The following is a 26,748-nucleotide window of genomic DNA, read 5'->3' on the forward strand; positions in this document are numbered from 1 at the left end:
TCCCAAGGGCCAGAAAAAAGCAAGCAATGGGTCACATCCGGCCCCAATATCGCACTTTGGAGAACACTGCCCTAGACTGATCTTTTGAGCCAGAGGAAGAATGCTCTGTGCCTGGCTGTGTGTGAACTGAGATGGAAATAGGACCAAACCACCAGCGGCTACTGCGGGGGTAGCTCTAAACTTTTCTCTCCTCCCTTTTCTTTGAGCCTCCTAGTCTATTTATATTCATTTTTTCTTTCCCTATACTAGATCCTCTTCTTTTTGCTATATATTTGTTCTTTTTTTTTTCTTCGTTCTGTTCTTCTGTCGATTTTTTTAACATTTTTTTACAGCATTAAGAGTCTAACCACTCATATTCTACACATACTGCCTTTCACTGAGTAATGGGGATATATTGCATGATATTTTTCTGTATCCATAATCTTTTATGTCATACTACTTCTCACTATTGGGATTCATCATCTTACAATGTTATGTTGTGAAATAGAATCTTATGTTGCCATTTTCCTTTTCCCTTGAATATCCCATTGTGTGTATTGTGACACACGCAGTGATTGTTAATGGAATGACTCCACTACTTTTAAATTCTTGCGTTCCTTAATTTTGAAAAATAAAAATGTTCTTCGAGTAAAAAGATTAAACAAAAATAAAGACAGACAAACTCAGAACCTGAAGTCTCTTTTTAATGAAAACACTTCATAAATTCCCCTTTGTGCTTGTGTGGAACTGCTGAGCCTGCAAAACAGAAACCAACAACGTGGCACGGCCGCCATTTTGATCTTCTTTCGTTTTTTGGAGGATTTGGTGAAGGTGGGACCTTTGAGACTGGATGGGTGCAATGGTCATGCTCGAGCGTCCCTACTCAGGATACAGTCAGTATTGCACTTATAAAAAGGAAAAAAAAAATTTAAAAAAAGGACCAGGGACTGGACCGGACCAGCACATCACCTTCCTCGAGCTCTTTGTCGCCTTCTGTCTTTGAGAAGGTCCAGCTGAGACAGACCTAGTATGCTTGTTGTGAAAGAAAGGCACGCATTTGCCAGATAAGGCCTCCGGATAAACCTCAGACTGTGGTGACTCTCATGACAAACTCTCTGTTGGCGTTAGTTTGGCTTCTCTGTTCGTGCGGTCTAAGATGGCTGAGGATGTGAAATAGGGTGTACGCACAGTGATGGTCCGACAGGGTTCCTGCATGGCCGTTACTATGGTTACCACTGTCGACAGGGGTGGAATTATTGGCTGTACCAGCTGGAGTGGTTGAGTTATTTGTTTGGGAAGAATTGCGTTGGCTGGGCCGCTGGCCCGTCCCCAGTTTCTGGTCCTCCAAGTCTTTCGATTTGTCGTAATTGAGAACCTTCCACTGTTGATTGACGGCCTGCCATCGTTTAAATATCCTATAAACAGAAGGTCCTTCGTGGATGATCAATCCTACAATGAAATCACACAAAAAGAGGGGCAATTAAACCACAGAGCAATAGCAAAACTTACAGCTAAATATACTCAGACTCATTACTGATGGCAAAGAGCAATGGCAGCCTGTAGTACCCATACAAGGCCAAATTATTTTGCTACAGCCAATTAGTGAACCTGGTAAAAAGAAAAGGAAGTAACACATGAGGAAGGAAGGAGAGAACAAGGATGGAAGGAAGGAATAACTATGGAAGGGTTTGAGGGAGGACGGAAGAAAAAAAGGAAATAAGGAGGAAATTAGGAAGGAAAGAAGGAAGGAATAGGGAATGGAAGGCGGAACAAGGAGGGTAGAAAGCAAGGAGAGAAGGAGCAAAGTAAGGAAGGAGGGAGGGAACAAGGATGGAAGGAAGGAATGAATATGGAAGAGTTTGAAGGAGGAAGGAAGAAAAGCAGAAAAAGAAGGACAAAAGGGGGAATTGAGGAAGGAAGGAAAGAATAGGGAATGAATGAGTGAACAGGGAGGGTAGAAAAGAGGGAAATAATTGAGGAAATAAGGAAGGAGAAAAAGCATAAGAACGGAATGAAGTAGAAAGGGTTCAATGTAGGAAACAAAAACAGGAGGGAAAGAAGGAAGGAAGGAAGGAAGGAAGGAAGGAAGGAAGGAAGGAAGGAAGGAAGGAAATATTTTATTGTGGAACAAAGGGAACAAGGAAAGGAGGGAAAGGAATAAGGGAGGCAATAAGCAAGGATGGAAAGCAAGGAAGGGAGGAGCAAAATAAGGAAGAAGGGGAGAGAACAAGAATTGAAGGAAGGTATTACTATGGAAGAGGTTGAGGGAAGAAGTAAGAAAAGAAGGAGGAAAGGAGATGAGGAAGGAAGGAATAGGAAATGAATGAGGGAACAAGATGGGTAGAAAAGAAAGAAAGGAATGGAGGAAATAAGTAAGGCTGGGCAAAGAGGGTTCGAATCTTGGCTGGTTCAGTAGGGTCTGTCCAAGATTCGAACTGTGTATGGACAGGCTGAATATACCAAGTTGTTAGATTGATCAACTTGGGTACAACCAGCATGTCAGGTTTTACTTGCGATTATCGCTAGCGGCTGCTATAGGCACTAGCAATAATCACTGGTCTTCTCCCGGAAGGGGTGGGGGGAGGGCAGGGAAACCATCCAGAATACAATGTCTCGGCAGAAGGGATTCCCCTGTCAGCACTGTCTGTGTTTATAGGGGAATCGTGGGAATTTCATTCCTGCAACCAAATTTGCACCGCCTATGGCCTGCCTAAGGAAGGAAAAAGAGAATGAAGAATGAGCAAGAAATGGTTCAGGTAAAGAAGGAAAGTAAAGGTTTGAGGTAGCAATCAAAGAAAGGAGGGAATAATGAAGGAGAAATAAAGGGAATGGCGAGAGAAGGCAGGAGTGCAGAACGAAGGAACAAATAAGTAATGTAGGAAGTAGGAAGGGTTCAATGTAGGCAACATAAGCAGGAGTGAAAGAGTAATAAAGAAGGGATAAGGAAGTAAGGACATTTTAAATGTGGAACAAAAAGGGAACAAGGGAAGGAGGAAAATAATAAGGGAGGGAATGAGAAAGGATGTAAAGTGAAGAAGGAAGGATCAAACTAAGGAAGGAGGGAAAAACAAGGATGGAATAAATATGGAAATGTTCGAAGGAAAAGGGAATAAATGAGCAAGAGAGGAAGGTAGAAAAGAATGGGAAGGAACAAGGAATGGTTCAGGGGAAGGAAGAGAGGGGTTTGAGGTAGGGAGAAGAGAATAAGGAAGGAGAAAGAAAGGGAATAATGAAGGAAGGCTGTATTGAAGAATGAAGGAACAAATAAGGAATGAAGTAGGAAACATTCAACGTCGGCAATATAAGCAGCAGGTAAAGAGAAAATAAAGGAACAAGGAAGGAAGGAAATATTGAATTTGAAACAAAGGGAACAAGGGAAGAAGGAAATGAAGAAAGGAATAAGGGAGGGTATGGGTAAGGATGGAAAGTAAGTAAGGAAAGAGCAAAGTAAGGAAGGAGAGAGAGAACAAGGATGTAAGGAAGTAAAGAATATGAAAGGGTTTTGAGGGAGGAAGGAAGAAAAGAGGGAAGAAAGGAGGAAATAAGGAAGAAAAGAAGGAAGGAATAGAGAATGAATAAGGGAACAACTAGAGTAGGAAAAGATTGAGGAAATAAGTAAGGAAGGAGAAAGAGAATCAAGAAGGACTGAGAAAGGAAACATTAAGCAAACGAGAGGAGGGAGGGAACAAAGAAGGAAAAAACAACATAAAAAGAAAGCAGGAATGAAGGAGACACGAAACAGGAAGGCAACAAGAAAGTAAAGAGGAAGGAAGAGAGAAAGGAAAGGAAAGGATGAAGATAGAAGGGACAAATGAAAGGAAGGAGAGAATGGGAAAGGAAAGGAATGAGCAAACAAGAGAAGAGGAGAGAAAGAAAAGGAAAAAATGGAAAGGGAGAAGGAAAAGATAAAAGGAACAGAAATGGACAGAAAAGGAAAGGCAAAGAAAAAGGAAAGGGAAAGAAAATAGACAAGGAAAGGAAAGAAATGTAAAGGAAATGGAAGGGAAGGGAAAAGAAAAGCAAAAAGAAAAAAAAAGGGAAAAGGAAAGGAAAGGGACAAGGAAAGAAAAGTAAAGGAAATGGACACGAGGGGAAAAGGAAAGGGACAAAAAATGGAAATGAAAGGAAAGGGAAAAGGAATTAAAAGGGGAAATGGAAGAAAGAAATTGAAAGAAAAGGGAAGAGGAAAAGAAAAGGGAAAAGGAAAGGGAGAAGGAAGGGAAAAGGAAGAGAAAAGGAAAAGGAAAGAGATAAAGAAAGGAATAAAAGGAAATGGACAGGTAAAGGAAAGGGACAATGAAGGGAAAAGGAAAGGAAATGGGAAAGGAAGGAGAAAAAGAAAAAGGAAGGAAAGGAAAGGGACAAAGAAAGGAAAGGAAATGGAAAAGTAAAGGAAAGGGAAAACGGATTTAGAAAAGGAAAGGAAATGGAAGAGGAAAGGAAAAAGGAAAGGGAAGAGAAAATTGAAAGATAGAAGGAAAAGGGAAAGGAAAATAATACTTCATCTTCCAGTTGCTAACAAATGACAGAGGGAACTATCACAAGAGGACTCCTAAGTAATAACAATATAATATGTTCATCCCACTCATCATCATACGCAAACCACATAACCAGAAGATTCCACCCATAGTATACAATGTTAATATTGTCTAAAAAGTGAAGTAACACTAAACAAAGAGTCAGACAATTCATAACAAAATTCTTCACCATACAGCAAATTAGTGCATGGGTCGTGTGCACTGTGGGGTTTTCCTGTATAAAAGTGTCTTAAACAAGAATTGTTGATGCTTCCCTCAACAGTACACGCTCCATCTTATTTTCTGATCTGCCTTTGGAACCTAAACAGCAGAATATCATTGGCTGCTCAGCGTAGCATAACAATTTATTCATTTACATTTTTTTTAATTAACAACAATGTCAAACATAAGCAAAAATTAGGACTTCTGCAAACATTTTGTGTACCTTCACACATTTATATACACAAGATCTGCTGATACCGTATGTTTTACGATAAGCTAATAAAAAGCTAAAATTCAGTGTATACAACCATTGCAAAAGAGCATTGTAATCCGAATATGGAAAACAAAAGGAGCCGAGTCCCTGAATGGACTCAGCGGGATGAATGGACTGAGCCTTTTTGTATTCCTTCTCCTTTTCAGTACTCAAAATTGGGTATTGATTTGCTGTGTGGAGATCAGAACGGAGCAGAATGAGAGATGGAGGTGGAAAGTAGCTGCAAAAAATGATTTGAATGTAACAGCCCTTACAATGAGGCATTGAGACAATTTTCTGCTCTGTAAAAACATGACTTTAAAGGAACAATGTAAAAACAAAATTGTTAGTAAAGAATCACATTGCATAGCACATGTCATCCACTCCTTCTAGAGCAGGGGACTTCAAACTTTGTAAACAAAGGGCTAATTTACTGTCCTTCAGATTTTAGGGGGGGGGGGGGGCTGGACTGTGACGACTGGGAGTAGAAAATGTCCCAGAGTTTGGTGCGAGTAAAAAAATTACATAGTGTCTTTGGTCAGTGGATGAAATTGTGAGGAATAGTGCCCCATCGTTGGTGTCAGTGGGAAGAATAGTGCCCTGTCTTTGATGTTGGTGGAAGACGTAGTGCCCCATTGTTGGTGTTAGTATAAGGAATAGTGCCCCATCATTGGTGTCAGTGGAAGAAATAGTGTTCCATCATTATCAGTGGGAGGAATAGTGCCCCATCATTGGTATCAGTGGGAGGAATAGTGCCCCATCATTGGTGTCAGTGGGAAGAATAGTGCCCCATCATTGGTGTCAGTGGGAAGAATAGTGCCCTATCTTTGATGTTGGTGGAAGACGTAGTGCCCCATTGTTGGTGTTAGTAGAAGGAATAGTGCCCCATCATTGGTGTCAGTGGAAGAAATAGTGTTCCATCATTATCAGTGGGAGGAATAGTGCCCCATCATTGGTATCAGTGGGAGGAATAGTGCCCCATCATTGGTATCAATGGGAGGAATAGTGCCCCATCATTGGTGTCAGTGGGAGGAAGAGTGTTCCATTGTTTATATTAATGAAAATAATTATGCCCATTATTTGTGTCAATGGAAGGGATAGTTCCCCATTGTTAGAATCAGTAGGATTAATTATGCCTCATCATTGAATAGTGGGAGTGGGAGGAAAATGTGCTCCACTGTTGGTGTCAGTGGAAGGTATAGTGCCAGATCATTGGCATCAGTAAAGAGAATAGTGCAAGCAAATGGTCATGTCCAGCCCTTAGGCCACAGTTTGGAGACCACTGTTCTAGAGCTACCACAGAACCCCCTCAAAAATGTAATGACTAAGCTATCTGGGCCATGGGCAATAGCCCACCTCTTTCTGAGTTCTGTGCATCACTATTGGTCCATTACAGTGGTGAGTTGTCTCACTGACCAATAGTGAGGCTTAGTAGGAAGACAGAGCCCATAGCTTGGCTGGTGCTTGCAACACTGAGTTTCAGGGTTCGTGAAGAATCTAATACCAGTAGGTACTGGGAGAAGCCTGCTATGCAACATAAATGCTAAATATTTTTTGCTTAAGATATAGTGTACCAGTCACCTACAGTAGCAAAATTTCAGCCTATGAACCAGGGCAGCTTTAGGACATAAGGAAGTCTAGAAAATAGACAGCAAGTTGGGTAAGTTAAATTTCTTCAATAATATTCTGCAAAACCTGTAAAAGTAGATCTAAATTCAATCAGAAAAGTCCAATTTAAAGCGGAGTTCCACCCTAGTTGTACATTTTTTAATAAAAATACCCCCGGGACAGTCAGGGCTAGCACATTCCACAATGGCTAGCCTCTGATCTGTCCCGGGTTGCACTTACCTTTCAGGAGAAATACTTACCTTGAAATTGTCTTCTCCAGCGCTGCCATCTCGGGTGTGGGCAGCTTGAAGCCAGCGCGATCCTCTTCCGCGTCCTCTTCGGTCCTCTTCCTCCTTCTTCGGTCCCACGATGCACTGCACCGGCCCCGACGTCACTTCCGGGTCGCGCGCGTCATCCCTCCACAGCTTCTGGGCATGCCCAGAAGCTGTTTAGAAGGGAATGACGCGCGCGACCCGGAACTGACGTCGGGGCCGGTGCAGGCGCAATGATTCCTGGGAGCGATGACGTTCAGCTCCCAGGAATCATTGCAAAAGCCAGGAAGTGACGAATCGCCGTGGCCGCCGAGGGGAGGAAGAAGGAAGTAAGGTGAGTATATTTTCTCTAAAAGGTAAGTGAAAAAAAAAAAAAAATTGCGATTATCCATTTGTTTTTCAGGTGACCGGGAGCGAGAAGATGGAGGTAAGTATAAATTTCGGGTGGAACTCCGCTTTAAGCCTTAACATGTTAGCTAATTTTTTTTGAATTTAAATCTCTAGCTTCCTTTGAGATTCTGTCATGGTTGTTCTTTTTCAGGTGCTTCCTGTTGTAGGGAGACAACTGTCTCCTGATTGTGCTCCTGAGTTGTCTCCCTGTCATATGGACTCCTGATGGAGACTACAACTACCCATGCGGATGCACATTGTGCAGGCATGACCTAAAGTTGCCTCTATAAAACTGGTCATACATGGACCGAAATTCGGCCAGTTCAGTAGGGATCGGTTGAGATTTGATCCATGTATGGGCAGGCCGATTTTACCCAAGTCGGCTTGGATAATAAAGTCCTTGTCGGATAAGTCTCTACTTACAAGCCTAACCCAATGCACTGTTCAATTGGGCAACTATGTGGCAGATGAGGTTTAATGTTGATAAATGTAAAGTTATGCACTTGGGGGCTAAGAATATGCATGCATCATACATACTAGGGGGAGTACAACTGGGGGAATCAATGGTGGAGAAGGATCTGGGTGTTCTGGTAGATCATAAGTTTAATAACAGTATGCAATGCAAGCAAAGTCCTTTCTTGTATTAGGAGAGGTATGGACTCCAGAGAGAGAAATATAATTTTGCCCCTGTACAAATCATTAGTAAGACGTCATCTGGAACATGTAGTTCAGTTTTGGGCACCAGTTCATGAAAAGGATATCAGGGAACTGGAGAAAGTACAGAGAAGGGCAACCAAACTAATAAGAAGCATGGAGGAGCTCAGCCATGAGCAAATATTAGAGGAACAGAATTTATTCTCTCTTGAGAAGAGGAGTTTAACCACTTTACCACCGGAGGATTTTGCTGTCTTCCGTCCAGGCCACTTTTTGCGATTCGGCGCTGTGCGACTTCAACTGACAATTGCGTGGTCGTGCGACGCCGTACCCAAAGGAAATTTACGTCCTTTTTTTCCCACAAATAGAGCTTTCTTTTGGTGGTATTTGATCACCTGTGCGATTTTTACTTTTTGCGCTATAAACAAAAAAAGAGCGTTTATTTTTAAAAAATAACAATATTTTTAACATTTTTTTATATGAAATTCCCCCCAAAAAAGATGTAAAAAACAATTTTTTAAAAAATTTTTGGCCAATTTGTTTTATGCTACATATGTTTGGTAAAAAAAATCGCAATAAGCGTATTTTGATTGGTTTGCGCAAAAGTTATTGTGTTTACTAACAAAGGGAAAGATTTCTGTCATTTTTGGTGTTTTTTTATTTAACGCGTAATGGCGGCGATCTGCGATTTTTTTTGCGGGACTGCGACATTGGGGCGGACAGATCGGACCCTTGACTGACATTTTTGACACTTTTGGGGGTACCAGTGACATTACTGCAGTAATCAGTGCTATATATATGCACTGTTACTGTAAAAATGACACTGGCAGGGAAGGGGTTAATTTTATTGGAGAGGGAGGGGTTAATGTATGTCTGGTGCTTACTGACGTGTAGGGGGGGAGGTGACTGAGTGAGTCATGGACAGATCGGATGTCCAGCTATGCTGAACAGTCCGATCTGTCACTCCCTGTCACTATGGAGATCCGCCCGCTGTGTTTACACACAGCGGGCAGATCTCCAGACTCGATCCCCGACGATCGGGTAAGAGCAGCGGCGATCGCCGCTGCTCCTCCCCTGGCCCGACTCCCGCTGTGAATGAAAACAGCGGGAGCGAGCCTCCGGCGGCGCGCAAGCGCCGCCCAGAAGGGGGAGTGTCTGACGACGTAATACTACGTCGTCAGACGATAACGAGCCACTCTGCCGCAGTAATATTACTGTGAGCAGAGGTAAAGTGGTTAAGGGGGGGATATGATCAACATGTACAAATACATAAGGGGTCCATATAGTAAATTTAGTGTTGAGTTATTCACTTTAAGGTCATCACAGGGGACAAGGTGGCACTCTACGTCTGGAGGAAAGGAGATTTAATCTTCAAATACGGAAAGGCTTCTTCACAGTAAGAGCTGTGAAAATGTGGAAGACTCCCTCAAGAGCTGGTTCTGTCCAGTTTAGTAGATTGCTTTCAAAAAGGCCTGGAATCTTTCCTAAATGTACATAATATAACTGGATATGAACATTTATAGGTAAAGTTGATCCAGGAAAAACTCAATTGCCTCCTGGGGGACCAAATTGGTTCATGCTTTGCTGGGGTTTTTCTTTTTTTTTGCCTTCCTCTGGATCAACTGTGGTTATTGGATTGTGTATATAGTATTGTAAAAAATATTTTCCCCATTTATTGGTTGAACTAGATGGTATCTTTTTTCAACCAGACTAACTATGTAACTATGTAATCTAATGCTTAGGGATAGATGGTTCAAGTGAGATATTGTATGTCCAGTGCATTTATTACTATACAATGAATCATGTGGTATAATCCAATGTACCATTCTCACAAGGCAGGAAAAACAGTTCTTACATATTATAAATTCTATCTGTGTAACGACAGGACAATGGTTTGCACCCATTGCAGCACCACAAGAATATATGCATACCCCTTAAGGTGAAAGACTCATCACAGGCTCCCCTGCAAAGTTCCCAGGAGCTGGTCTGGCTCATTGAATTCCGGCAAATCTATCAGAAAGAAAAATGAATCGCTGTACTTCAGGCTGAAGAAACTTTTCTTACTTACTAATCAGCAGCAGCAGTCACCTCTGACAACAAGTGAATAATGAGTTTTTAATGTGAAATGTGTCCAAGGTGACCTCTGTTGCTGTTTAATAAACCAATCCCAAAGTGCATCCCGCAGTACAGTGATTTAATTTCTGACCGCAGTAAGAAAAGTCAGGGAAGGGTAGGGATTATAAAATGACATACTTGAGACATGAATGCAGGGCTGGGACAAGGGGTGGGCAGGAGGGACAGACGCCATGGGTAAAGCACCGTAACAAGGAAGGGGGAGGCACAATTTTTTTAAGCTCTTTGGTGTGGTGCTTTGTCGAACACATGTGAAGTAAAAAAGTGAACCGTGAAATCAAAGCACACAAAAAATTGCACAGAGGGTGTCAAACCTCGCAGAGGAAGAGCTTCTAACCCTGAATTTCCCGGGGCGGCAAGGCTCTTGACAGAGGCAAGGCCTTCAGCCTAGGTAGACCCCACTCCTTAGGGACCTATCGAAGCCGGCCCACCCAAGTTATTGCTGAGGGGCTCTTCTGAAGTGAGAACCCTTCGGTTGGGGAGAGGCAAAAAACCTGAATGCTACAGAACCTCTCCCCAACATCAGGGAAAGAAGGTTATAAATAAATGACGTGTCCTTATGCCAGTAAAACACCAATGGTGTGCAGTCCAAAAGTGTTTTTCTGGCACTTTTGGGAAACCACTCCCAGGGGGAACATAACTGGGAGTTTTTTGCATCTCCCAATCCCAGGGCAGACATATGTAGCCCCATTCAAATCAGAAAGACATTAGCACTTAGAGAGAGCCTTGCCTTTAACTGGAGACAAGCCTGGTGCACTAGGCCAGAATCAACCTGGGAGAAAAAAGCCCCCCCCCCCCCTCACTATTCTCACCTAATTACATCAGACAAATACTCATCGGTGCCCCTACTCAACAAAAGCAAATGGTCAAACCTGAATAGTGTTAACCTTAAGCAGATAGGTGAGGTGCAGTTCCTCATCTTCAACCCTTTATGCTGAATGACCCAGTTCTGGCACTGCATGTATGAAATGTCTCTAGATGATTCCACTATGGCACCAAGGTACTACTAAAATAATGCTAAAATTTTATGTAAGTGTTTTATTGAACTGCATGTTTTGGGCCTCTACAACTTGTTTACTATGTGATTTGGTTTCTCCTCTTTATTGCTAGTTAATTTAGTCCTAGCTAGACCGTTCCTGTTTCTTTCACCTCCCCTGTCAGTGTTAATACTTTGCAGAGACTGGGCTTAGAAAAATCATTGTGCACTTTAACCACTTTACGTCTGCCTGCAGTAATATTACTGCGGCAGAGTGGCTCGTTATCGTCTGACGACGTAGTACTACGTCGTCAGACACTCCCCTTTCCCGGCGCCGCGCGCGCGCCGCCGGAGGCTTGCTTCCACTGTATTCAGTCACAGCGGGAGTCGGGCCAGGGGAGGAGCAGCGGCGATTGCCGCTGCTCTTCCCAGATCGTCGGGGATCTAGTGTGGAGATCCGCCTGCTTGTGTAAACACAAGCGGGCGGATCTCCTAAGTGACAGGCAGGGTCAGATTGCAGGGTTCAGCATAGCTGAACCCTGGATCTGTCCTTGTATCACATAGTCACCTCCCCCCACACACGTCAGTAAGCACCAGGCATACATTAACCCCTCCCTCTCCAATAAAATTAACCCCTTCCCTGCCAGTGTCATTTTTACAGTAACAGTGCATATATATAGCACTGATTACTGCAGTAATGTCACTGGTACCTCCAAAAGTGTAAAAAATGTTAGTCAAGGGTCCGATCTGTCCGCCGCAATGTCGCAGTCCCGCAAAAAAAAAAATTGCAGATCGCCGCCATTATGCGTTAAAAAAAAACCACCAAAAATGACAGAAATCTTTCCCTTTGTTAGTAAACGCAATAACTTTTGCGCAAACCAATCAAAATACGCTTATTGTGAATTTTTTTACCAAACATAGGTAGCAGAAAACAAATTGGCCAAAAATTTTAAAAAATTTTGATTTTTACATTTTTTTGGGGGGAATTTCATATAAAAAAATTTGAAAAATATTGTTGTTTTTTCAAAATTTACGCTCTTTTTTTGTTTATAGCGCAAAAAGTAAAAATCGCACAGGTGATCAAATACCATCAAAAGAAAGCTCTGTTTGTGGGAAAAAAAGGACATAAATTTCGTTTGGGTACGGCGTCGCACGACCGCGCAATTGTCAGTTAAAGTCACACAGCGCCGAATCGCAAAAAGTGGCCCAGACGTAAGACAGCAAAATCCTCTGGTGGTAAAGTGGTTAAAGGAATGGAAAAACATCCTCTGTACTTCAATTAGCGAAAATTGATTGCGATTATACTTCTATAATTTATTAAAGTGTAAGGCCAGTATACACTGGCTGAATATTCTACTACTGGCATTTTTTTTTTTTAACAGGTAATTTTTATTAAACAAACAACAAAAAACAAAACAATAAGCCCCCGTTCACATGCAGGCGACGCTACTTCCAGGGGCGACCTCCGAGGTCGCGGTGCGAGCAGCGCGCCACGACCTCGGAGCGGCCGCCACGGACTTCATAACATTGAAGTCTATGGCGGTCGCCTCCTGGTCGCCCCAAAGAAGCTCCGGACCCTTTTTCTAAGTCGGATCGACTTGTGTCGCTCCTATTAGAACGGGTCCGCAGCTTCCCTATGGAAGGCGACCTGCGGCGACCTGTGAGGCGACCAGGTCGCCTCACAGGTCGCCTTAGTGTGAACGGGGGCTAACAGATAAGGCACAAACACCCTACGCAGAGGGTACTAGTAGTACAAAAAGGGGAAATACCATAGAGAGCATGAGCATTCGTAATCATGTCATCACAGAAAACATAACCAATCAAGACGTAAGGTTAACCAGACCTAAGTATTGCAGTGAGATAGCAGCAAACTCCTGGGAGCAAGGCAGGAAGAAGGCGAGGGGGGGAGAGAGCCAAAGAAAGGAGGGAAGGGAAGAAAGGAGCATAATAGGAAACATTGCGATCCAGGCTAGATAACAATTCTAACTCACAACATCAGCAACAGGATTTATGGGCACACCCACAGCATCAATCCAAGCGGACCAAATTTTGTCAAATTTCCTAGGACAGTTCCTGCTCTCGTAAGTAAGGCGATAGAGTGGAAGAGTCCTAGCAACAGCGGCTATCCAGGTAGTCCGGGTTGGAGGCTCCGGTAGCTTCCACCGCAGAAGGATTTCTCTCCTAGCATAAAATAATGTGTATGTAATACACAATTTGGCATATTTATCCCCAACCACCTCCCCAAGGTCATTAAGGAGGGTCACGGCCGGATCCTACTACTGGCATTTAGACAGTGTGTACAGCAGCCTGTCAAGCTTCTGTCAAATGGGCATGCTGGAAAACCAGCAGCTAATCCACATCTGATCAGAGCTAGCAGCCAATGGCTGTGAGCACTGACAGGTGTGTGCTCTGGTGAGGTGTGGGGGCATTCCCTCTGTCAGAATACAATAGCTCAGTTAGCACATTGAGAATATTGCATAGTTTGTACAGTGAGCTCTTTGCAAGCATATGGGAGCCAGGGCCTAAAATTGGCTCTTCCTGACCCAAGATGACTGCCATGAGAATTCAACTGGATTGCTTCCCCAGTGACCCAGGAAACCATAGATGAACTATGGGGTTGATGTACTAAAGGCAAATAAACTAAAGGCAAATAGACTGTGCACTTTGCTAAGTGCAGATGCACCAGAGTTTAGTAACTGAGCAGAAGCTCTGCTGACTTCCCTTATCCAATCACGTGCATGCAAAAATTCTGTTTTTTTTGTTTGTTATTTCCTTGCTCGCGATTGGCTATTCTTTGCAAAGTGAAGCTTCATCTCATTTACTGAGCTTGGGAGCAACTGCACTTGTAGAGTGCACAGTCTATTTGCCTTTGGTAAATCCACCTCTGTGTGTTTAGCTCCCACCAGTCACGGCCCATCCATTGGGGGCGCAGGGGTCCCACCCCCCCATCCATGCATCCGGCCCCCTAATCTACATGCAGGGCGCCCTGAGCCCACCCAGTTGTATGACAATAGTGAATGAATATTCGCTATCATCACACGGATTCTCCTCCCACCCAATCAGGAAGCGGGTCGTGAGACCCCTTTCCTGATTGGCTGAAAAGAGAAGCAATTTTACTGGCCATTGGGCAGGAAGAGGGAGGAGACGCACGGCCAGAGGAGGTAAGAATGCTGGTTGCCTGGCCACAGGGGGGTGGTGGTGGTGTATTTGCCGGCCAGCTGGCCCTCCGACCGTCCTGCTGGGTGGATTTGCTGCCCCCCCCCCCCCCAAATTATCATGCACCAGCCGCCACTGGCTCCCACTCTTGATTGCACCTCTTTCTACTGCTTTACTGCAGTAAAGCAATATCCATACGACCTTTCTAATATACTTGGGGATTCATTTATTAATAGCAAATAGACTGTGCACTTTGCAAAGTTGCCCTCTGCAAGTGCAGTTACTCCAGAGTTTAGAAAATGAGGCAAGGCTTCACTTTACAAAGAATATCCAATCACATGCAAGGAAAATAAAAAAGAAAACAGCATTTTTGCTTGCACATGATTGGATGATGGAAGTCAGCAGAGCTTTCCCTCATTTACTAAGCTGTGGAGCAACTGCACTTGCAGAGTACAACTGCACTTTGCAAAGTGCACTGTTTTTTTGCCTTTAGTAACCCCTTTGTGTGTTTATAGGGATCAGGGGCAGACTGGCAACGTTCGGCCCAGGGGACAAGTACAAACCAGAGGCTCATGGTGCAGCAACTCGGCCCCTCCCACTCTCTCTCTTCCCGTCCTCCTCCTGACCCCCATTCCAGCCTGAAGCCCTGCTCCAGGTACTCTCTACTCTCTGGCTAAATCCGGGTTCTCAACCTGGCCAGCAGGGGGCGGTTGAGGGGAGTTGGGACAGCTTGGTCGTAGCTGGCCAGGGGAGGAGAGTCTCCAGTGGGGCATGGAACTGGCCTCTGCTCAGACACAGTTTACACCATCAATGCTGGGGGGGAGGTCTGCGCTCTGTCCTGGTCTTCATCCTGCACTCAGTAGGTCAGTAGTGGGGACTTTTTACTTCTCTTCACCAGGAATCCTTTAGGCATGTCTGTGGCAGAAGCGGTGCAGCCTTTTTACAGGACATCAGAGCGGCCCAGGGGGCAATTGCCCCCCTGCCCCCTGGCCCAGTCCTCCACTGATAGGGATTGATTTACTAAAGTCAGATAGACTGGGCAAAGTGCAGTTGCTCCAAAGCTTAGCAAGTGATGTAAAGCTTCACTTTGCAAAGAATACCCAATCACATGCACATGATTGGATGATGGAAGTTAGCAGAGCTTCTGCTTATTTACCAAGCTCTGGAGCAACTGCATTCGCAGAGTGCAAATGCACTTTGCAAAGTGCACAGTCTGTTTGGCTTTAGTAAATCAACCCCGTAGGTTATATAGGCTGTATTCGTTTCAGACACTCTATTACAACCTACAATGAGATTTAATTTTCCTTTTAAGCAAAACCAATATATTTAAAGGTCATCTCCATCTGAAACTACTATTTCAGTTTTATCTCACTGCAAACCAGTTAAGTCCCTTTAAATTACAATATACAGGCGGATTTACACTACCCGTATACGATAAAAGGAATTAGTCACACGGCCTTGTTCCTTATGTAAGCTCTGCTAATTCTTTGTAAAATTTTGTGTCGGCGTTATCAGTTCTTCCCTGCGAGATTACTTATTTTCACAGTTTTACATTTCTTGTACAACTCGGCAAAATGCCGCACGCCGCTCGATCCTCCTGTTTATTAAACACAAGGGGATTGGGCTCCTGAAAGGTCATTTTCCGAGTGAAAAGGCTACCGGCAAAATATAGGATTCATTCACACAGCGCTGCATGCAATTCTTTCCTCAAACTGGAACATGGGAAAAAAAAAGGATTTCAGCTTTCTCCTGTTATTTTGGCTACAGGGCTAACACTCGTCTCCAGGGAGAGGCAATATTATTACCTTAAAATAACTGCCTATAAGAATGAACATACGTCTGAGTGACAGCTGTGGGTATATCGGGAAGGTGTATGAACACTAACAGAATGTGAAGCAATCAGGTCACATTGCATTCCCATGGTTCAGCAAAGAATCTTCACTATCCAAAGGTCTGATCCTTCTGCTGAACTGGGTGAATGGTTCAACAATTCTTATACTGAACCACGGAGGGAAAAAACATATTGGAAGAGGCTGCAGAAACTCAAGATGTAAAGTCTTAACCACTTGCCGACCGCCCGCCGCAGTTTTACTGCAGCAGGCTGGCTCGGCTGTGCGAAACGACGTCGGTCGCATGCGTGATGCTGGGGGAGCAAGCGCACACCGTCGCGCTTCTGCCCCCACTAGGCAGCGGGGGTGCCGATGCACAGGGGCCGGCGGACACGTTTTTTGTTTTTTTCAACATTTTTCGGTCTTTTTTCATTTGTTTAGCAAAAAATAAAAAACCCAGTAGTTTTTTAACCGCTTCCCGACCGCCCGCCGCAGTTATACTGCGGCAGGGGCGGCCCTCCTGCGCGAATCGACGTAGGTATACGTCGGTCGCACGCCTGCAGCTAGGGGGCGAGCGCTCCTCTGCCGGGAAAGCTCCCGCCCCCACTCATCAGCGGGGACGCCGATGCACGGGGCCGGCGGCCGCGATTGCCGCCGGGCACCTGCGATCGTTCCCCGCTGAGAGAGAACGATGGTCTGCTGTTGTAAACACAGCTGACCGTTCTTCTCTCTGAAATGATCACAGAGCACCTGTGATCCTTCTATATAGGAACTAGAGCTGCACGATTAATCGTATGAAAATCGCGATCTCGATTCACCCCCCCTGACGATCTAAACCTGACATATGCTCGATTCTTTGCATAGCTGAACAGCTGTGGAAAAAAAAAAAAAAGCCTCCTGGCAAACACCTATCAGCATTAAGCTCCCAGTAACTATAAACAAAATGATTACATTGTATCTTTTCCTTCCCTCTGCCAGGGAGAAAGGAAGTTTAACCTCTTAAAGACTAGACCTTTTTCTGACACTTGTTGCTTGCAAGTTAAAATCAGTTTTTTTTTTGCTAGAAAAGTACTTAGAACCCCCAAACATTTTATATATTTTTTTAGCAGAGACCCTACAGAATAAAATGGCGATTGTTGTAATATTTTATGTCACACTGTATTTGCGCAGCAGTCTTTCAAATGCAATTAATAGACTTTAATGAATAAAAAAAAAAAAAACGTAGCAGTAAAGTTATCCCAATTTTTTTTTTGTTACACAGAGAATCGTGAGAGAATCGTGATCTTTATTCCAAGCTAAAAAATAGTGATTCTCATTTTGGCCAGAATCGTGCAGCTCTAATAGGAACACAGGTCTCTATAATCAATTCACAAGCCACGCCCCCCACAGTTAGTAAACACTCCCCTAGGCTCACATTTAACCTTTTGGTCACCCACTAGGTTAACCCCTTTCCTTGCCAGTGTCATTATTACAGTAACAGTGCATATTTCTAGCACTGATTACTGTAGTAATGTTACTGGTCCCCCCAAAAGTGTCAAAAAGGTCAGTTAGGGGTCCAATCTTTCCCCCTAAAAATCGCATTACTAGTAAAAAAAATAAAAATGACATAAATCTTTCCCCTAACTTGAAGACGTGATAACTTTTGCGCAAACCAAAATACTCTTATTGCGATTTTTTTTTTACCAAAAATATGTAGCAGAATACAAATTGGCCTAAAAATATGAAAAAGTTAGATTTTTACATTTTTTTGGGGAATGTCATATAGCAGAATGGGAAAAATATTGTTTTTTTTTTTTTCAGAATTGTCGCTCTTTTTTTTGTTTATAGCGCAAAAAATAAAAATCGCAGAGGTGATCAAATACCACCAAAAGAAAGCTCTGTTTGTGGGAAAAAAAGGACATCCATTTTATTTGGGTACAGTATCGCACGACCGTGCAATTGTCAGTTAAAATAATGCAGTGCCGAATAGCAAAAAATAGCCTGGTCATTAAAGGGGAAAATCCTTCAGGAACTGGTTAAATAGGGATGAGCTACAGGTTTGGTAGACTAGATTTTGTTTGTCAAATTCTTTATTTATCAATAAGCATGCAATGAAAGGATGAGTATAGATCAGAGATCTCCAAACTGTGGCCCACAGACTGGAATTGGCTCTTTGCTAGCCATTATCAGGCTGTAAGGCACTATTGGCACTAGTGGGGCGTACTTCCTGCTACTGATACCAGGGCCGTAGATAATTTTTTTTCCTTGGGCGGTTCAGGCTTGGGTACCCCGAGAACAATAATTAGCAGGCCTGCCACGCTGTGACAAATTGTGGGCGTGGCACAAATGAACTCATTTCTTAACTAATAGATGTGCTTGCTGTCAGAGCTGGGTAAACTGTATGTAGAATCAGCTACATACAGGATAAAGCGCTGTGTTCCAGCAGCAGGATGGGGACTTCCAACCCTGCTCTAAGAACCAAATTAAGTCTGATTGAGCGCTTAACCATTCTTAATACACCTTGTATTTTATCAACGAATAAATTATCTGAGGTGGAGATTGTGACATTTTCCACCCACCTTAGTCAAAGGAAGCTTTTTACTCGTTGATAAAATACAAGGTGTCCTGTGAATGGCTGAGAGCTCAACCTGACTCACTTTTGCGTGTCTCCATCCTGCTGCTGGAACACCGTAGCATACCTCCCAACTTTAGAACTTGACAATGAGGGATAGCAAAGAAAGAATAGTCAAACTATTTGCAGTGGGAGGGGCTTAAGGGCAGGGTCACCTCTGGCAGGAGAGAGAGCACAGGGGTCACTGTTTTTAGGGCAGAGCACAGGGGTCACTGCATGAAAGAGAGAGCACAGGGGTCACCGCTGGAAAGAGAGCACAGGGGTCACCGTTGGAAAGAGAGAGCAAAGGGGTCACCACTGGAAGGAGAGAGCACAGGGGTCATCGTTGGAAAGAGAGAGCACAGGGATCCCCACTGGAAGGAGAGAGCACAGGGGTCACCGCTAGCAGGAAAGAGGACAGGGGTCACTGCTAACAAGGCAGAACACAGGGGTCACTGCTGGCAGGAAAGAGGACAGGGGTCACCACTGCCAAGAAAGAGGACAGGGGTCACCACTGGCAGGAGAGAGGACAGGGGTCACTGCTGGAAAGAGAGAGGACAGGGGTCACTGCTTAAAGGGCAGAGCACAGGGGTCATTGCTGGAAGGGCAGAGCACAGGGGTCACTGCTTTTAGGGCAGAGCACAGGGGTCACTGCATGAAAGAGAGAGCACAGGGGTCACTGCTGGAAAGAGAGCACAGGGGTCACCGTTGGAAAGAGAGAGCACAGGGGTCACCACTGGAAGGAGAGAGCACAGGGGTCACAGTTGGAAAGAGAGCACAGGGGTCCCCGCTGGAAGGAGAGAGCACAGGGGTCACCGCTAGCAGGAAAGAGGACAGGGGTCACCACTGTCAAGAAAGAGGACCGGGGTCACCACTGGCAGGAGAGAGGACAGGGGTCACTGCTGGAAAGAGAGAGGACAGGGATCACTGCTTAAAGGGCAGAGCACTGGGGTCATTGCTGGAAGGGCAGAGCACAGGGGTCACTGCTTGAAGGGCAGAGCACAGGGGTCACTGCTTGAAGGGCAGAGCACAGGGGTCATTGCTTTTAGGGCAGAGCACAGGGGTCACTGCTTGAAAGAGAGAGCACAGGGGTCTTCACTGGAAAGAGAGAGCACAGGGGTCACCACTGGAAAGAGAGAGCACAGGGGTCACCACTGGAAAGAGAGAGGACAGGGTTCAGCGCTGGAAGGAGAGAGGACAGGGGTCACCGCTGGAAGGAGAGAGGACAGGGGTCACCGCTAACAAGGCAAAACACAGGGGTCACTGCTGGCAGGAAAGAGGACAGGGGTCGCCGCTGGCAGGAAAGAGTATAGGGGTCGCCGCTGACAGGAAAGAGGACAGGGGTCACCGCTGGCAGGGCACTCAGCATAGCTCCCATCCCTGCACTGTACATACAAAGGCTAAGCACAGACAGCAAGATCCCCTCCTTGGCTCTTCACAGCATAGAGATGAAATCTGTATCTCTCTCACACAGCTACGTGCACTGGATGTAGCTGGTAATTATGTTGCACTTCAGACCTGTGGAATTCTCTGGCTGTGTGAGAGAGAAGAATGCTGCTTTCCTGTTCTTTTCTCCCTCACCTGCTTGCAGTTCAGGTCTGGAGCTTGTCTGCAGGCTTCTTCTCGCATCAGAGTCACTGCTCCATCCAGGCATCTGTACTGAAAGGAAGCCAGTGGGATGAACTTTAAATTGTAGTGAAGGACAGCACACTTTACCAATTATAATGTAATAAGTACAGAGGGGCGCTTGCCTGATGTGATAAATCACTTGAATAAATGCAAAGACCCTACACCAATGGTCATACAATGCAATCATATACACAGTGATTAAATGTCCATATAGTCCTATGTTTTTGCTGGACTTTTAGTCCCGCATGCAGTGTGTAGTTTATGCAAGTCATACATCAATACGCTGAGTTGGCGTTATCTTATGGGACTATGACTTTGCTCGTGCCCATGTAGAAATGCAGCGGGCGTGGTCTCGTGTCTCTTGGGTTTACGCCATATCACGTAATGCTGTCAACGCACTTATCTGGTTCTTATTCTCTGCATTGTTGACTTGTTTGGTATTCACCAGATTTTGTACTCCCATTTTGACATGACTGTATCACATGTTATCTGTTTTCTTCCACGAAACTTTCAATAAAAATGTATTAAACAAAATAAATGTCCATATAGTGCAGATCCTTGGGCTAAGCTTGGGTGAATTCTATAAATCCATACTGTGTAAGTCCAATCACCAGAGAAAGTGCAGTATAATGTTGACCAGGAGCCTCCTCCAAGTCACCAACACAACGTGCTCCACCATATGTTACAATATATGCACTCACCAGAGCAACTAAAACAACCAGCCTTCATGTATATATAGAATATGGGAAAAAGCTGCACTAAGTGACATTGATCATGAGTGATATGATCAAAAATAATAAATGTCCCAAAAAAGTCCCAAGATACTGAATGATGGGTGAACCAATATAGTCCAAATTCAAATAAATCACAAATGCAATCAATATGTGTAGATACTGCTTACCAGATGAAGCAGTAAGATGAGCATTAATGTGTATGAAGCCAAGCCAGATAGAAGTCTGCAGGGGGATCCTCCCAGACAATATCCAACTCAGAAATGTAGATTGGTGAATAATGCAATAAAGAATAAAGTAAAAAACATAGCGTGATACTGTATAAAAATATAACACTAATAAATCTCCCGTGTGAATCCAAGGAAAGTGATAATAGACACCACCACCAGCACAGGCTGCTTACCAGAGGTAAGAATACAAAAGCAAAAAGCAGATCATATATGGACAAACTGAATTAGAAGAACCACCACCGTGCTCCCAATCAAATTACCAGATTCATGCAGGTAAATCGTGTGATATATCGTCACTAAGGTAGACAGAACCATCACCAAACGTCCCGGCTTACCAGATATCGGTAATAAATTTGCATATATCAAATCAGGATGGCACTGATGGATGGCAGTCCACTGGTAAATGGAATGAACGCTCGATTGTCAGTAGGGCTGACCCGCACAGAAACTCCAATGATCACATGGAATTAATGATAGGAGAAATGCCCATAGCGTAAAACCATTTATTAAAAGAATCGTAAAACAAAAGGTTGCACTTACAGAAAGTACGTGAAAATAGCGCTGAATTGAAGCCGCCGGCCAGTCAGCTTCAAACACCCGCCTGAGCATCTTGTAGAGGTGACGCTACCTTGTTTTAGATATTTAGCACAGTTTTTTCTTTTTGATTCATGAATATATAGATGTATCAGCAATCCTCCTCCTCTCCTAGTAGGTGCCAGTGTGACTTGTATACCATAAAAAAAGGACCCCAATAGCATACTTGCCAACTGTCCCATTTTTGCCGGGACAGTCCCGGCAAATAAAAGCCTGTCCCGAGTAATTTACATTGTCCCGGCAAGGGCCCGATAATCAGGCTGCCCGTAAATGCCCTTTACAGACAGCCAGTGCCCGTAAATAAAATGGTTGCGGCCAAACATCATAACTGCGAATGCGCCGTTCCGATGCCTGCTGGGCTCCGGAAAGCTCATACAAGCACTTTAGAATTACAGGGAATTGTGATGAGAATTTTAAACTTTAGGCAGAAGTAGTGCAGCTGAATGGGAGAATTATTCCAACTCTGTTACTTTGGCCTTAAGTTTGAAATTCCCTTTTCAATTTCCTGTAATTCTCTCTTTATTAAGTAGACCCTATAATCTGATGATAAGTAGGTGGAGATTAATTATGCAGAGTGGGTGGAGCTTTAGGGAAGTAAATAATTGATAGCTGTGCTGCAAAGTGTCCCTGGAAATGTTTTTCAAATGTTGGCAACTATGCAATAGGGAAAATATAGTATGATACCGTTTATTGTAGCAACAAAATCTAAAAAAAGTTTGCTTATGCACTCACATTTACATCTATTATAATTTTCCAGTGTAGCACCCTCCCAGGTAGGAGCTAGGTAACCTATAGGGGAGACCTTGTCTGCTTATCAGCAGGGTCCAATTGTTCAGCTAGGCTGTCATGTGTTCTCAGGTGTGACTATTGACTTGGGAAATCTCCCAATGGGGGCTCTCATTGGACAGTGGAGGAAACCTGACCAATGGCACACCAGGGCTTGTATCTATCCCAGAGGGCAGATTCTGCCACAATTGCATCCTGGGGGGGGGTATAAGTCTGTGGGGAGCACATGACAGGTTGTCTTTGGCGGGAAGCAGTGTCCCAGGAGGGAGGTGACGGCTGTCTCTCTTCCTGTCAGTGAGAAACGGGTGTCCTAGGCGGCTGGACTAAGAGGATAGAAGGTTGAGCGGAGCTGCAGAGAGGGATCCAGTGTGCTGAGGACCAAGCGGAGCTGTGGGGGCCAGAGGTTCAGAGAAAGCAGTGTCGTGAGTACTGTAAACTGCCCCGGGGTCTGCCTAAGATAGGGGACCACTTCGGAAGGTCAGAGGGATCCAGGAGCCAGCTAGCCTGTGTAGAAGATTAGAAAGGGGGTGACAGAGTTAAAGCCCTGAAGAGAAAGAGGGTGCCAGGATGGGCCCTGAAGAGTTAAGAGTTGCAGCAGTGTTCACATTTAAGCTTCCTCAGCCGGGAGGGCTAAAGGGAGCAGTGCAAAGGACTTTTGTATCACTGGAGAGTGTCAGAAGTCAGTTCAAGTTCACAGACAGCGAGTCAGCATTAAATAGCGCCAATGGGCGTTGACCGGCATTTAGCCAGCGTCAAGAGGCATTTTTCTCAGTTGTCCCATTACATTGTGAATAGTTGAGCCAGAGGAGTATCCCACTTATTCCATTCTCCCATCCAAGTTCCTAAATAAATACAAAAACCAAAGATGCCGGACTGTTCCTTGTCTCAGTGCTCACAATTGGAGAACATGCTTAAATGTGCTGTTGGTAATAGCGGTAACCCTGGCGGACCCACATCCAGCAAAACGGCTGGGAATCCTGCTACACCAGCATACATAGTCTCCGGTCCAGTGTAGATGCCCCGACACTAGCGTCAGCCTAAGCCAGCATGCATTCCACTGCCCAGGAACCACCCAAGGAACGAACCGAGAAATTACGTCTACCTCACGGCTTCAATGCATTTCGTCTTCAGGAAGCCCGCAGGATGAACCTAAAATTGTAGTGATGGACAGCACACTTCCCCAATTGGCTGAGGAGGCAGTGGGAGGTTGTGCAGCCTGTAGGCTACAGGCTGCACCACCCCCTGCTGCCTCCTCAGCCAATGGGTAGCTTAAGCTGCCACAGCCCCTCCCTTATGACATCACGCTTCAGTATCCCGAGTCCTGGCATCCCACGCACAGTAAACTAACAGGCTGGGACAGCGGGACTGACATTTATTATAATCAGAGAAGTGTGGCAGTGCAGCTCCCATCCCAGTCCCGTAGCTCAGGTAGCCTAGCTTCTGCGCAATTGACAGAGGCTCGGGAGTGGGGGGGTTTGACCCCCCTAACCCCCCCCCCTATCTACACCCCTGACTGATACCAATGATGGGGCACTATTCCTCCCATTGATACCAATGATGGGGCACTATTTCTCCCACTGACACCAATGATGGGGCACTATTCCTCCCACTGATAAAAATGATGGGCACCATTCCTCCCACTGATACCAATGATGAGGCACTATTCCTCCCACTGATACCAATATTGAGACACTATTCCTTTTATTGATACCAATGATGGGGCACTATTTCTTTACACTGACACCAATAAAGGGGCACTATTCCTCCTACTGATACCAATGGAGGGGTACTGTTCCTCCCACAGATACCAATGAAGGGGCACTATTCCTCCTACTGATTCCAATATTAAGGCAGTATTCCTTACACTGATACCAATGAAGGGGCACTATTCCTCGCACTAATACTAATGAAGGGGCACTATTCCTACCACTGATACCAATAGAGGGGTACTGTTCCTCCCACAGATACCAATGATGGGGCACTATACCTCCCACTGATACCAATGAAGGGACACTATTCATCCCACTGATGCCAATGAAAGGACACTATTCCCCCCCAATGATACCAATGAAGGGACACTATTCCACTACTGATACCAATGAAGGGACACTATTCCTCCCACTGATACTAATGAAGGGATATTATTCCTCCAAATGATGATATCAATGATAGGGCAGTATTCCTCCAACTGATACCAATGAAGGGGCATTATTTCCCCCACTGATACCAATTAAGGGACACTATTCCTCCCACTGATACCAATGAAGGGACACTATTCCCCCATTGATACCAATGAAGGGACACTGTTCCTCCAACTGATACCAATGAAAGGAAACTATTCCCCCCACTCATACCAATGAAGGGAAACTATTCCTCGCCCTGATACCAATGAAGGGAAACTATTCCCCCCATTGATACCAATGAAGGGACACTATTCCCCCCCCCGCACTAATACCAATGAAGGGACACTATTCCTCCAACTGATATCAATGATGGGGCACTATTTATGCAACTGATACCAATGAAGGAACATTATTCCCCCCACTGATACCAATGAAGGGACACTTTTTCCCCACCGAAACCAATGAAGGGACACTATTCCTCACACTGATACCAATGAAAGGACACTATTCCTCTCACTGATACCAATGAAGGGACACTTTTCCCCCCACAGATACCAATGAAGGGACAATTTCCTCCCACTGATACCAATCAATGGGCACTTTTCCCTCCACTGATGCCAATGAAGGGACACTATTTCCCCCACTGAGACCAATAAAGGGACACTATTCCCCCCACTGATACCAATGAAGGGACACTATTCCTCCCACTGATACCAATGAGGGGGCACTATTCTTCCCACTGATACCAATGAAGGGATACTATTCCTCCAAATTATACCAATTATAGAGCAGTATTCCTCCAACTGATACCAATGAAGGGGCATTATTCCCCCCACTGTTACCAATTAAGGGACACTATTCCTCCCACTGATACCAATGAAGGGACACTATTCCCCCATTGATACAAATGAAGGGACACTGTTCCTCCAACTGATACCAATGAAAGGAAACTATTCCCCCCACTCATACCAATGAAGGGAAACTATTCCCCCCACTAATACCAATGAAGGTATACTATTCCCTCCACTAATACCAATGAAGGGACATTATTCCCCCCCACTGATACCAATGAAGGGACACTATTCCCCCATTGATACAAATGAAGGGACACTGTTCCTCCAACTGATACCAATGAAAGGAAACTATTCCCCCCACTCATACCAATGAAGGGAAACTATTCCCCCCACTAATACCAATGAAGGGACACTATTCCCTCCACTAATACCAATGAAGGGACACTATTCCCCCCCACTGATACCAATGAAGGGACACTATTCCCCCCGCTGATACCAATGAAGGGACACTATTCCCCTCCCCCCCACTGATACCAATGAAGAGACACTATTCCTCTTACTGATAGCAATGAAGGGACACTATTCCTTCCACTGATACCAATGAAGGAACACTATTCCCCCCACATACACCAATGAAGGGACACTATTCCTCCCACTGATACAAATTAAGGGACACTATTCCTCCCACTGATACAAATTAAGGGGCACTATTCCTCCCACTGATACCAATGAAATAAAATTATTCCCCCCACTGATACCAATGAAGGGATACTATTCCCCCCAAATGATACCAATGATAGGGCACTAATCCTCCAACTGATACCAATGAAGGGTCACTATACCTCACACTGATACCAATGAAGGGACACTTCCTCCCACTGATACCAATGAAGGGACACCTTTCCCCCCACGGATACCAATCAATGGACAATTTCCTCCCACTGATACCAATCAATGGGCACTTTTCCCTCCACTGATGCCAATGAAGGGACACTATTCCCCCAATGATACAAATGAAGGGACACTGTTCCTCCAACTGATACCAATGAAAGGAAACTATTCCCCCCACTCATACCAATGAAGGGAAACTATTCCCCGCACTGATACCAATGAAGGTATACTATTCCCCCCACTAATACCAATGAAGGGACACTATTCCCTCCACTAATACCAATAAAGGGACACTATTCCTCCCCCACTGATACCAATGAAGGGACACTATTCCCCCCGCTGATACCAATGAAGGGACACTATTCCCCTCCCCCCCACTGATACCTATGAA

At 44.7% G+C, this 26,748-nt stretch overlaps 1 protein-coding gene across 1 annotated transcript in view; it reads right to left on the bottom strand.

The window, feature by feature from the left end:
* Nucleotides 1-681: 681 nt before the first annotated feature.
* The window catches only part of MARCHF4 (membrane associated ring-CH-type finger 4), a 161,731-nt gene continuing 135,664 nt past the window's right edge, over nt 682-26,748 (bottom strand). The window contains exon 4 of the mRNA XM_082260253.1: nt 682-1,428. Coding sequence (XP_082116379.1) covers nt 1,064-1,428 — 365 coding nt within the window. The 3' untranslated portion in view covers nt 682-1,063. The remainder of the gene's footprint in view (nt 1,429-26,748) is intronic.

The sequence above is a fragment of the Pelophylax lessonae genome (assembly GCF_965119305.1).
Source record: "Pelophylax lessonae genome assembly, chromosome: 6".
In the NCBI taxonomy this organism is placed as follows: domain Eukaryota; kingdom Metazoa; phylum Chordata; class Amphibia; order Anura; family Ranidae; genus Pelophylax; species Pelophylax lessonae.